At 33.4% G+C, this 14,729-nt stretch overlaps 1 protein-coding gene across 1 annotated transcript in view; it reads left to right on the forward strand.

Moving 5' to 3' along the window:
• SULT1B1 (sulfotransferase family 1B member 1) overlaps nt 1-14,729 on the forward strand; it is a 95,752-nt gene that overhangs the window by 31,587 nt on the left and 49,436 nt on the right. Inside the window, exons 7-8 of the mRNA XM_082391619.1 lie at nt 3,169-3,349; nt 5,268-5,377. Of these exons, the coding sequence (XP_082247745.1) occupies nt 3,169-3,349; nt 5,268-5,377 (291 nt within the window). The remainder of the gene's footprint in view (nt 1-3,168; nt 3,350-5,267; nt 5,378-14,729) is intronic.

Genomic DNA, 14,729 nt, shown 5'->3' on the forward strand with positions numbered 1-14,729 from the left:
TCTCAAAATGTTAGAATTTGACAACATGGTAAATACAAAATTCTGCCTTTAAATAAATGATGCAGCCAACTCCAAAAGTTAAAATAATCCAGATACCTTAGCACAGATTTGAAGCTAGTAAATAAAAACCTTCTGTAAATGAATACATATAAACCCAAGTCTCAAAAAATTACCAAAGATAAAAGTTGAAGGAATTTGAGTTCATAAAACAAAACAACAACAACACGTACACACATATGCACACAAGGAATCACAATGGGCAAGAAGAGTTAACTGGTCTCCAAATCCATAGATGTAGGAATTATCAGACAAGGACCATAAAATAACTATGCTGAACATGTTTAAAGAAACAAAAGAAGAAATTAAAAATTTTACAAAAAAACAAGAGATTACTAAAATTGAGAAAGCAGATTTGGAAAAAAACCCAGCAAAATAGAATTTCTAAAATAATTTTTAAAAATTAAAATTACAAAATTAAAAGATAGTTTAAATAAAAGATAAGACATAGTTAAATAGTGAATTAGTAATGAAGAAGATGATGCTGAGGAAAGACCACAGGATGTACCACAGTGAGATAAACAGAATACTTCAGAAGAGGTAATGAATATATAAGATAGAGTAATAAGGTCCCACATATATCAACTCAAACTTCCAGAAGAAGAGAGTAAAGAGAATGCTGGAACAACAATATGAAAAAGAGTGAGGACATCACAATTTCTTCATAATCTGGTTTTTTTCCCCCAGCTTTGTTAATAATCAGGGTAATTCAAAATAAAAATTACTAGGATGCCCTTTCACATCCACCAGACTGACAACAATTAAAAAGTCTGACAGGGGCTTCCCTGGTGGCTCAGTGGTTGAGAGTCTGCCTGCTAATGCGGGGGACACGGGTTCGAGCCCTGGTCTGGGAAGATCCCACATGCCGCGGAGCGACTGGGCCCGTGAGCCACAACTGCTGAGCCTGCGCGTCTGGAGCCTGTGCTCCGCAACAAGAGAGGCCACGATAGTGAGAGGCCCGCGCACCGCGATGAAGAGTGGCCCCCGCTTGCCACAACTAGCGGGGAAAGCCCTAGCACAGAAACGAAGACCCAACATAGCAATCAATCAATTAATCAATTAATCAATAAAATAAATCTTTTAAAAAAAGTCTGACAATAATAAATACCAGTCAGGATGTGTATTAGTGAGAAGTAACACACTTCTGATAAGAGTATAAAAATAAACAAACACTATGGAAACAACATGTTACCTAGGGAGGGCAAACATGCACATAATTTAAGACTCAGAAATTCCACTAGTAGATATATGCTCTTGAGAAACACTGACTTGTGTGTAGTAGTTTATATATACAGCAACCTTCATAGCAGCATTCCCCATGACCATAAAAATTGGAAACAATCCAAATATACATATATTCAGGAATCAATATATGATATATACTATTATTCTACAATTAAATATTATATTGCAATGAAAAGGAATACACTTCAAATGTGCACATCAATTGGGTAAAACCAAACCATATGTTGTCTAGGGATACATACATGAGTTTCAAATCTACAGAGTAAAGCCCAGGATTGATTAGATCAATTTCAGGATAGCAAGTTTGTTGTTGTTTGTGGAAATTGGAATGGAGAATGAAAAGAATGAAGTTGGAAACTTGCAAATGGAAAAACTCAACCAATTATGAATGTTTTATTGCATACATTGGGTAGTAGGTAAGGGTGCTATATTGATTTTTATTCTTTAAAGCACATATGTGCACATATCAAATAATTTTAAAATGAAAGACAAAATACTGGGTCTTTTTATTAAGGGGTAAGAAATATCTTCTCTCATTCTTTATTAGTACTAAGAAAGCAATTGATATCCATGTCTTGTCCACATCTTTGCACAATTATTAAGATTCATGTGACAGTAATTCTAGATTTATATTGATGAGGACAAATTTGAAATAAAATCATAAGTATTATTTTAGAAACTGAATTATTATTTCTTTACAGAATTTAACACAGAACAAATTGGAATGAGAAGCAGCCATGATCTGTAGTTTATTTTATTACTTAAATTTGTGTTCTGTAACTAAAATATTGAAGACAGTAAATTTAAAAGGCACACGAAAAAAATTTATTAGTTAATCCAACCATTTCACCCTTTCAAATTGTTCATGTCCATTTACTCTCTATTTTGGTCAATAATGGCCATGTTTAGGTTTCTTCTCTATTTGAGTGAATGAGGAACAGAAGAATAAATGTTTACTCTTGTTTCTACAACATATCAAGTAGAAAGAGAAAAAGACAGCAACCTTGCTATGTAGAGATACTACCATTTTTTGTAGAAAACAAGTAAATAAAAAACATGTGAGAATACATATATGGTACAATGGATTTATATAGGGATTTATGGGAGCAAAAATAGAGTTATCTAACTCAAATTGGAATAGTCGAGGAAGTCATCCCAAAGAAGGTGATACTTAAGCTGAAGTTTGACAGGCAAGCTGTAATTTGTAGGACAGAGAATTAGAGAACAGCATTCTGTGTAAAGGGAACTACACACCAGAATAAGCATTATAGTTGGTTTTGAGAATCGTTGCATTGAAAGATTAAGCTGAATAATAGGGTATGCTATAGAAGTGACTAGAGATGAGGATGTTTGTAGCTATGGTTCATAAAAATCTGATATTGTTCCATGTTGAGTATTTGACTTTTTACACCCTTTCTTAATCTTTCTGGTTCCTTTGCTTCTCACTAGTTACACCAAGAAATTAAAAGAAAAATGAAAGCTGTCTGCATATTTTCAACCCAAAACTTGATCTGTCAAAGGGGACTGTAGTCTTTAAGAGTGTATATTATATTCACAGATAGTATTTATTGAGCATGTACTATGCATAAAGGATGAAAATAAATATTTTATAAACACCATCTCATTTAGTGTTCTAAAAATCTTTGAAGTTTCTTTTATGTCCATTTTATGAATGAGGAAAATTATGCTTAGAGAAGTTAAAAAATACCACTTCCCCAAGAAATGTTTTTGCTCTAGAAGCCTAATTCCAATATCAGTGGGGGGAAGAGGAGGGAAGAAAAGTTTTCTTTCTGTGTCCTTTTTTATCTACAAAGTAATGTATTCAATTTTAGTAACTGAGTCTTCAAAATACTTTTTTCTTCTTAGAATATCAGAAAAGAGGTGATGAAATTGATAGAATTTCTGGGAAGGAAGGCATCAGACGAGCTTGTGGACAAGATTATAAAACATACTTCATTCCAGGAGATGAAGAACAATCCATCTACCAATTACACAATGCTACCGGATGAAGTCATGAACCAAAAAGTATCTCCCTTCATGAGAAAGGGTGAGATAGTCATGTTATTTACCTCCATTGCTGTAGGAAGTCATAAGTTGAAATAGTTATAGGCAAACATCTATTAAGGTCTATTCATGCCTGTGGACCCTGTTTGTTTTCTTCAGAGCTGTTTCACATTTGAGTGACCAGTTCTGCAGAAGCATAAAATATTAGTACTACTACTAATACTACTAATAAATTACTATTACTTGTTGATTACTTGGTATATGCAGCAAATTATATTAAGAATGACCAGCGGCCACCCCAGCCTCAGTACTAGCACTAATACCACACTCTACTAGTTATTACTTATTAAGTCTTTGTGCCTTGGTGCTGTATCACATACATCATATAAATTGTAAATTCTAATTTTTTTAAAAAAATTCTAATGCAAGAGTTAAGAGAAACTTCTATTATAATCTAATTTTGAGATGAGGAAACAAGCTTAGAACAATTAGTCAGTTTTCCTTAACCAAGTGGAAGGAGTTTTTCAAGACTAAATGGCAAATATCCAAACTTATCAAATTGTGTACATTAAATATGTACAGTTCTCTGTATATTAATTATACCTCAATAAAGCTGTTTTAAAAAAGACTAAGTTTCAAAACACTTAGTGGCAAATACAGCTTGGCTTAGCAAAAATATCAAGATACAATGAGGTGACATCTATTGGGAGGAGGCATGGTGGTCTTGATGAGATATAGTCAGTTTATAAATCCAAAGGCATGTAGGATATGCAGAGTATTGGGACATCCAGTCTTACTGGTACGTGAAGCAGAAACAGAACAGAGAAAATCTTGCTTTTGGAACCAAATTGTCATTGAGAGGGTCAGGGATTTTTTAAACAATTGGAATAACAAACCTGCCACTGGGTGAAAATAGGGCACACATGAAAGAGAGTTAACATGCAGAGTAAATTTAAATTATTGAATCCTCAGATTATCTCAGTTTCTTTTCCCATAATGTCCTCATGTATTTTTAAGATAAAACAGCAAACTTAAAATAATGGCCATGTTTGTAAAGGGCTTTGTACTGTTATACCCTCAGACCCCACATGATTCTCAAGACACACATTTTCTATCTTCTGCTTTTTGGGTCTTTTCACTGGGAAAGTTTAGATCTCCTTGAGCTAACGGGGCAATTGAACAATTGATTAATTTAAAATACAAGGTGACTTCCTTCTGTCAGGGGAGGGTTGGATGTGATGTAAAGCAAAAGAGAAGAGCCTGCTAGGCTATTGTAACACACAGGTGGGAAACGCGGAGGAGCTTCTCTGTCGGTGGCAGCAGAAATGGAGAGAAGGCAATGGCTATGAAGAAAGTCTGAATATAAATAAAGAATTAGATATTGTGGTTGAAGGATAACTGCCAAGTTTATGCAGTGGCTACCTGCTGTTGCCATTAACCAGGTTATGGAAAAGGTCACCAAAAAAATGCAATTTTGTAGGGAAGGAAATGAATTTATTTTTAAACTGGGTGAATTTGAGCTGCTCGTATGGAATGAAAGTGGTCACATTAGGTAGGCACTTGGATATGAAGACGTAAGTCTGGATTTTAATATTATCAGCATGAAGATGATATTTAATATCTTGGGAGTAGGTAAAACATGGATCTCAGGAGCCCCAACATTTCAGAGGAAATTGGAGAAGAAAAATTAAGTGAAGTATTGATAGCATAACAGGGGAAGGTCAGAGAAATAAATTTGCTGTTTTTTTTGTCTGTTTTGTTTGGTTTTGTTTTAACAATCAGGACAAATCCTTGTTTGCGCTCTCAAATATATAGTATTTATGGTGTATATTTTATTTCTATAATTAAGGATTACAAGAATAAAATTTGATTAGGTGTTAATAAAAGTGATGAATATTAGAAAATTTCATTATTCTGGCTGGAAGACATAATATTTACTGTTTTTTTCTCTTTTGTTACAGGGATTGCAGGAGACTGGAAGAATTACTTTACAGTAGCCCTAAATGAGAAATTTGACACACACTATGAGCAGCAAATGAAGGGGTCTACACTGAAGTTACGAACCGAGATCTAGGAAGGGTTTTCTTGACACATCTGAGATTAAAGTGTTCTCATCATTCCTTACCTCTTTTATTTTAGACTAGTAAAGAACGAGTCATGTGAAAGATCATGATCAGGTTCACATGATTATTGAGATCTTCGTATAAAAAAGCAAGAAAGATTTTTTCCCTGCTGTTATCTTTTAATTTTTTTTCTTTTCTTTCTTTATTACAAATTATTACACAAATCTATAACCTATGAGAATGATGTAGGAACACACAAATTATTGAAGTTGTTAAAGCCTCATCAAAAATAACCAAACATTCCAAATTCTTTAACTTTGTTGTTACTTTTTTCCATTTATTAGTACATTTAGTATATACATATTCATTTATATACATATATGCATAAATATATATATTTACATGGAAACTGAAAACCTTGACAGAAAGAACTAAAGAATAAATAAATATGAGGGTATAAATAGATCTGTTATTTCCTTCCTGATATTTTCTTTCACTTTCTGCAAAATGGCTTAATTTGGAATTTACCTTAGTTTAATGTAAATTTGGGGCATAACAGAACTGATTTCCAGACGTTTATAAATAATCCCAATGAGTGTTATTTATGCTTGAATGTCTTTAGCTAATTTGAAATAGTTATGCTTTAGTATTATTTCTGTCCTATACACAATATAATAAAATTAAGCTCTGTAAAGTTTTAAAGAATGTGATATATGCCACTAAAATAAAATACAAACAAAAGTAAAAGAAGAATTATTATTTTTTTATTTAAACAATGTTGTTTTGGCTTATGTCTCCTATTTTTCTCTATTCTCTTGATCATTTTTTTCTATAGCATGTTTCTTTTAACAGTCAATGCTTCCTTTCTCTAAATCAGAAGACACACAAGATCTCAAAAAATTCACTATGGGTGTTTAGTAGAATAGAATGTCTTTACTTCCTAAACTCAAAGATCAAATCTAGGGAGAAACTGATATATGTTTTCTTACTCTTTGGGGGAAAAGCTAGGAATTTCTCAGCCCCCTATTTAATAATTATGATTTTCAGAATAAAAGCTATTTTTTAGTGTAACGTTGCTATGCATTATACAAAAATTGAAGAGTCTTGAAAACTTTTAAGATTTTGTTTGGGTTGAGGTGGGAATTAGAATCTCAGTCTCTGGAGGGAACAGCTGTTACATGCATACACACATGAATATACCTATACACACATTCAGACTCATTCATTATCATTATTCTTTTTCTGAACCATCTGAGATAAAGACATAATCACCCTTAAATATGCCAGTGTCTATTTCCCCCAAATAAGGCACTTTCCTGTATAATCACAACTATCCAAATCAGGAAATCAATATTGACACAGTACTACTGTCCAATCCATATATTACAATCACATCCATCCCAACTGCTTCATCAAAGGCTTTTTGTTTTTTCCTTCTGGTCTCGGATCCAATCTGAGATAACATGTTGCATTTTATTGTCATATTTCAGATTTCCTTCAGTCTCAACAGCTGCTCAGTATTTTCTGTGTTTCGTGACCTTTGCAGTTTTAGAATATAGACTTTTAATTTTGCACAATATCTTCCAATCTTGCCCATCTCAACTCTCAGGACATACAGAAAAATTGTGGCTCTCTCAGCACATCACATCAGAGGGCATGCAATACCAGCCTGTTCCACACTGGTGTTGTCAAGCTTGATCATTTGGTTAGATTGGCGTCTGCCCTTTTTATCTACCATAATGTCACTTTTCTATCTTTGTGATTGATTAGTATTTTGTGGGGAGATAATCTGAGACTATAATTCACTCCCTTGCATTTGGCATCCATCGATTATTTAGCCTAAATCTTTCACCACTAAAATGATTGCAAATTCTGTCAATAGTTTCTATTTCTATCATTCTTAATTTATTGCATGGCATTATATTATAAGAAAGGAATTTTTCTTTCCCCTCATTTATTTATTCATATCAATATGAACTCATGACTTCCCATTTAATTCAAAAGCTATTATATGTCATATCAAAATGTATTTGATACTCAAATTATCTCAGTTCTGGCCAGTGGGAGTCCCTTTAAACTGGCTCTGTGCCTTCTTGACATTCCCTTATCATCTTTTGAGAACTTATTTTCTGACTTATGTATTTTCCTTGCATCGACCTTGGAACAAGCTATTTTTTCCAAGGAACTTGAGTTAATTTAGTGGAAGGTACCATTTAGAAATCAACATCTGAGTATTTTGTGTGCTCATTGTTTCTAGACTGTCATTGCTTCTGAGTCACCTTAGTGCACAGCTATGTCACTCTTCGTTTCTCAATATCTTTCTCTATAGATAGATAGACATATAGATACATAGGGGTAAATGAATAGATAAATAGATAAATCTCTCTCTATATATATGTAATTTGAATCGAAGTATATGTACTATGAAAAATACAAGTTTACATCTACACCTATAACTTCAATAATATTATACGATCTTTTCATTTTCTAAATTTCTAAATTATTTCCCATTATCTTTAATGTACTTATTTTTTTGCTTAATCACACCCCTCTTTCCCCATAGATAACCAATCTCATGATCATGTTACTAGCTGCTCTTGCCTGCCACCTACTTGACCCCTAGATTCGCTGCCACTTTTTCCTCACCCAGGCATGCTGTTGCCTGCTAGACCCCAGTAACTCTTTAGCCCTTAGTAATGTTACCATTTTCAAGGAAAAGAAATATGAAGAAAAGAAATATGAATTTGAACTTATGTGGTCTTCAGGATTCAATTAAAAACACAGTGGTTATACAAGGCCTCTCCCCCATCTTTTTCTGGGGCCTAGAATCCAGCTTTTATCTTCCTAAACCCACAGGCCTCTCAAAACCTATGTTCAGCTTCTCAGCTACCTTTCAGGAAATCAGAAGTCCTTATGGGATTAGCAGGGTTCGATTCTCTAGATTTTTGTTTCTTCTAGATTTCTGGAACAGTATTTTCATTATTTCACCAAAGTAAAATAAGCCCCAAAGGAGCAGAAGGAAAGAAATGATAAAAATTTAAATCATAAATAAGTGAAATTGAATACAGAAAAAAAAAATAGAGAAAATTAATAAACTAAAAACTAGTTCTTAAAAAAAAGTCAATAAAATTGACAATCCTCTAGCAAGAGTGGCAAAGATGAAAGGATACAAGATGTAAATCATCAATATCAGGAATGGAAAGAAGAGATGTTACCATAGATTACATAGCCAATAAAAGGATAATAAGAAAATAGTATAAACAGTTTCATGCACATAAATTTGACAACTTAGAAAAAGATGAACCAATTACTTAAAAACCACAAGCTATCAAAACTCAGACCAGATGAAATATATAACCTGAATAGTCCTGTAACTATTAAAAATTGAATTTTTAATTAAAATGCCCTTGAAAAGGAAATACCCATTCCTAGCTCACTTCAGTGCAGAATTTTACCAAACATTTAAAGAAGAGTTAAGACCAATTTTACACAATCTCTTCTAGGATATAAAAAAGAAAAGAATGTTTTCCAACTCATAAAACCAATATTATCCTGATACTAAAACCAGACAAACATAGTACAAAAAAGAAAACCATAGGTCAATATCCATAATGAACTTAAACACAAAAATCCTCAACAAAAGTATTAGTGAACTGAATCTAGCAATATATATATTAAAAAAAACACACAATATGACCAATTGAAATTCATATTAAATATGTGAGGAGTTTTCAACATTTGAAAATCAACCTATATAGATCATCATATTAATAAGCTAAAGAAGAGTTATCATATGACCACATGAATTGATGTAGGAAAATCATTTGATAGAATTCATTGATAAAAACTCTCAGCAATTTGAGAATAAAGGAAAACTATATCAACTTGACACAGACTATCTGTAAAAAGCCTACAGCTAATATCACACTCAATTGTGAAAAGACTGAATCCTTTCATCTTAAAATCAGGAACAAGGCAAGAATACCTGTTCTCATCATTCTTATTAAACCTGGTAGTAGAAGCTCCGGCCACTGTAATAAGGCAAAAATAAATAAATAAATAAATAAATAAATAAATAAATAGCACACAGATTGCAAAGGAAGAAAGAAAACTGCCATGTCATGAGTATACTCAGCAACCTTGTGGACATTCCTTCATGACAAAGAAATTAGGTCATTTGTCAAAAACTGGAATGGAACTAAGCCTTCCTGTCAACAGCCATGCAAGTCAAAGAACTTAAAATTGAATTCTCCAATCCTAGTCAAGCCATTGGATGACTGGAACCCCAACCAACAATTTGACTATAACCTTGTGAGAGACCCAGAGCCAGAACTACCTTGCTAAGTCATTCCCATACTCCTAACCCTTTGAAATTGCATAAGATAATAAATGTTTGTTGCTTTACGCTACTACATTTTAGTGTATGTAATTTGTTACACTATAATATATAACGAATCCAGTGTAGAACTGGATATCGCAGATACTAAGTGTACCTCTCCAGACAATGCTAATCAATTACAAAGAGAGAAATGGTGACATTAAGATGCACAAAACCTATCAGACTCCAGCTTGATCAATAATCAAAGATAACATTCATTTTGTCTCTCTCCAATCTAAATACAGTTAAACTCCATGAAGGCAGGGACTATGTTTTATTCACTGATCAATACAAAGCCTTGTGTACGGTGACTTGTGTACAGTATATATTCATGAATATTAGATGAATGAATGAATGAATGTCTACCCAGGTACATATGTACATCTCTGTTATTAAAAAGAGTTTAAAAAATAAATTCCTTACTTATACCAATGAAAATGTCATTTTTCTCATTTATATCAACTCTTGAAACCATCGAACATTAATTTTAACTGAATTATATAGTACTTTTGTCCAAATCTCTAAATATTAAGACCAAAGTTGTCTATAAAGGAAAAGATTTATTGTACATATTTTAGAACAACTACTCACAGGAAAAATTTTAAACCAGTCTCCAACTTAGTAACTATTTTAGGGAAGGTCTGTGAGAAGCAATTATGTTAGCCAGCTTTACTAAAGAAACCAAACAATCTGAAATCTCTCATTACCTACAATAACAGAGGGCTAGTCCAAGTTCATGTTACCTTTATACTGCCATGCATTTCCAGGTTTTAGACAGGCTGAGACTCTGATACATGTTTTTCATTCTGGGACCCAAGCTGAAGAAGCAGCCTCCTTGGGGTACATGTTCATTCTCAAGTTAGACACAGTAAAGAACAAGAGATCCATTGTAAAATGTAAAGTCTCTTAAAGCATCATTGGTGTGTTCTCACTTCTGCTCACATTTAATTGGCCAAAGATATCATGGCCAAGTCCAAAGTTATTGGGCAGGAAAGTATATACTCCTTTCCCAGCAAAGTGGAGGACAGTGAATATTTGCCAAGATTAACATCAACTTCCATGATCTTCTCTTACCTTTTTATAGCCTTCATAATCAGAACTGTTGCTATCTATTTGATATTCTACAGGAAGAATTGCATTATCAAGAGTTCAAGCACTTTCTAGTTTCATTCATAACCCCCTGCCATCCCTAAAACTCAGTTATTAATTTTCTGGTTAAGAAAATGCTGAATTTATCACACAGTACTCACATTAAGGCCTCTGAGTCTCCCAATATTTGGCCCAAAGTGTAAGAATCATTTGTGACTCTTGGGCCACAGTGAAAACATCAAATTGATCCACACCTTAAAGATCATCCTTGTTGCTTATCTATTTTATACATACTAGTTTGTATCTCTTAAAACCATACCTCTATCTTGCCCTTCCCCTCTTCCCTATCCCCACTGGTAACCACTAGTTTGTTCTCTATATCACATTGCACAGTACTGGGAAATATAGCCATTGTTTTGTAAAAACTTTAAATGGAGTATAATCTATAAAAATATTGAATCACTATGTTGTACAACTAAAACTAATATAATATTGTAAGTCAACTATACTTCAATTTTTAAAAAAAAAGAGAGAGCAAATTAAACAAGGGAGGTATTAGCTGGGCTAAGGTCATGTTAGTCAACTTGCCATGAGATGATCATCTCTGTGGGAATATTTCCAGTGTAAAAAAAAACATCATCCATAGTACATTATGCCAAATCTAGTGATTTGAAATCAAATCTAGTGATGAGCAACTAGAGATCTATGCTTTGAGATAATCTTACCCTTAGGTTCAGTCTTATCAAATCCAGGATAATGTTGGTAAAATCCACTGATATGATACTCCCTCTCAAAAACTCACAGTCTTATGCTATGAATAATTCATCTTTAGATTAAGTATATATTTCCACTTATTTCAATCTTGATTTCTACACACACACACACACACACGTTCTGCAAACTTATAAGATTTATTCCTAAAGAGAATATTTAGTTACAAAATGTATCCCTACAGAAAAATATTTAGCACATTTTTTCACCAATCATATTGACAATGCTTTTTAGGAAAATAATAATTAGGGTTTTGTTAGGGTTTTCCCTCTGAAAAATGGGACAAGTTTGCCATGCCGTATATCTTTAGTTTACCCCTCCAGATTCATTCTCCACTTTTTTCCATCCTGTTCTGTGCCCTGGAGGCTGATGCATATGGATTACATCAGCAGGATTCTGGGCCCTCTGGTTTCTATTTGCCCAGAGATCTGAGGGAATAAGGATGGTGAAGTCAAGTTGATTAATTCCTGACTCTTTCCCATGAGGTCAAATTAAGTGAGCTGCATACTTCAATCAAATTAACTGGAAAAGTCTTACTAAAATGGAGAAGGACCCTGCAGGGGTATGCTTCATATATTTTGGGGACTTTGTTGTCTTGTGTGTATATATTTATAATTTTTTTATTACAAATTCAACTTCACTACTAGTAATTAGTATGTTCAGATGAGTTCGCTCCTACACTGTTGGTGGGAATGTAAATTGGTGCAGACACTATGGAAAATGGTATAGAAATTCTTTAAAAAAAAACTAAAAATAGAGCTACCATATGATCCAGCAATCCAATTCCTGGGTATATATACAAAAAATACAAAAACTCTACTTCAAAAAGATACATGCATCCCAATGTTCATAGCAGCACTATTTTCAATAACCAAGACATGGAAACAATCCAAGTGCCCATCAACAGATGATTGGCTTAAGAAGATTTGGTATGTATACAATGGAATATTACTCAGCCATAAAGAAGAATGAAATATTGCCATTTGCAGCAACATGGATGGACCCAGAGAATATTATACTTACTGAAGTAAGTTAGATAGCGAAGACAAATATTATATGACATCATTTATATGTGGAACCTAAAAGATAGTACAAATGAATCTATATACAAAACAGAAATAGACTCACAGACATAGAAAACAAACTTATGGTTACCAAAGGGGACAGGGAGGGGGAAGAGGGATAAATTAAGAGCATTGATAAGAATAGAGTAGGATAATTAAATAGTTTAGAAATCACACTAACAGATTAAAGACAGAAAGAGAATTTTAAGGGGGTTTGGGAGACTTATAATTTAATGACCACTCAAGAAAAGAATCCAGTAACCTAGAAACAATTTACATTACCTTGCAGGAAGACCAGGTGCAAGCAAGCACCAGACACACTCAAACCACAAATCCTGATAAACAATAGGTAAGGGGTCTGAATCTTCTTATATGGTAAGTCAGGGAGTTAATAGTCCTTGAAGAGTAGCATTTCTGTATGTAGCCAAGACAGGAATATAGGTGAAAGGGGAAAACAAAAAAAAAACAAAAAACTAGGTGAAAGGGGACATTGTACTGAAACCTGAATTACTGTATATCAGTATATGTTACCACCCTTCGGTTAATATGCGTATGATTTAAATAACACCATGACAGTCTTGATTAAACCTTATAAGGTCAAAGGAGGAGCTACTGATGTAAGCCTTGATGTCTGCCCAAGAATAAGGAAGGAGGTGGTCTTCTCCCCCTCCCCACTTTTCTTTTGTTTATAAAAATAAAGTCCTCTCAGACCTAGGCGCAGAGCCTTCTCGCCTGCATGCTAGTTTTTCTCACATGCGTCCTGAATGCTAATAAACTCACTCTTTGCCTGCCACTTTGTCTCTTGCTGGATTCTTTCTGTGCTGAGACAAAAGAACCTGAGCTTCAGCAAGTACTGACACCAGATGAGCAGTTTCAATTAAAAAACAATGAGTTTGAGTCCTCTCCTAATTCAGTGATCATAGGTTCAAGTCCCAATCTGAGTTTTGGTTGGTTTCGAGTCCCACCTGAGGAGTGTGGTTTCAGTATGAGATTAACAGATACAAATTATTATACATAAAATAGATAATCAACAAGGATTTACTGTATAGCACAGGGAACTATATTCAATATCTTATAATAACCTATAATGGAAAATAATCTCAAAAAATACATATGTGTCTATAACTAAATCAATCACTTTGCTGTACACCTGAAACAAACACAGTATTGTAAATCAACTATATACTTCAATTAAAAAAAAAAAAGATGTTTGGATTTGTTAAACGGACATCTTGTATCACATTAAAGAAAGAAATTATGCTGTGAAAATATACATATTTTTAGAGGTTTTAAGATCTGTTCATAAGTTTGCCAATCAAAAAATGCTAATATAACAAACAGTTCTTTGTTTGCACTAGAGATTAAAGTTTTTAAAGGTTAAAAATTGTAATACATATATAATTAGGAAAGCTGCTAAAAATAATAGTATTTCAATATATGAAAAATGTAAGATATATGTTGTCTGCAAAAATACAATCTAAAAAGTGGAAATATTTTTGTTAAGAGAAAAAGAGAGTAATTTTGTCCTAGAGCTGGTTGTTTCTAAATGGGAAAGAAAATAAGGGACAAACTAAATATTAGTTTTCCCTCATGTTCGGTAATATTACCACAATTCCCTTGTTTTCATTATGACACATTTTCCTTGGCTATATCTAGTTATCCTAATGCCTGAATCCCTACATTGCAATTTTTCTAGACTATAAATCCCCAGTCTCCTGCAAGGAGAGAAATGGGGCAGACATGGGGCATGCTGAGAACCTGAGGATCATTTTCTGGTTACAAGGCATGTAGAGAGGCAAACTAGGAATGCTTTTCCCTTGCTTTTCAGACTAAACTGTAAAAGCATCTAATTGCCTCTAGCTGTTCTGCCTTTCTGTAACTCTGTAGCAGCTTGACATTCAAGTTGTCTCTTGTTTTCTTCCCTGAATCACAGGACAGAAAAAATCTTATTCTAGATTTTCCCCAAGGGATTCAAATAAAATATTTGTATAGGATGTTCACAGAAGATAATAAAAAATATTTACATCTTCATATTTTGTTGAATGAGAGGTTTCAACT

Source organism: Balaenoptera borealis, assembly GCF_965194805.1.
Source record: "Balaenoptera borealis genome assembly, chromosome: 4".
NCBI classification, from domain to species: domain Eukaryota; kingdom Metazoa; phylum Chordata; class Mammalia; order Artiodactyla; family Balaenopteridae; genus Balaenoptera; species Balaenoptera borealis.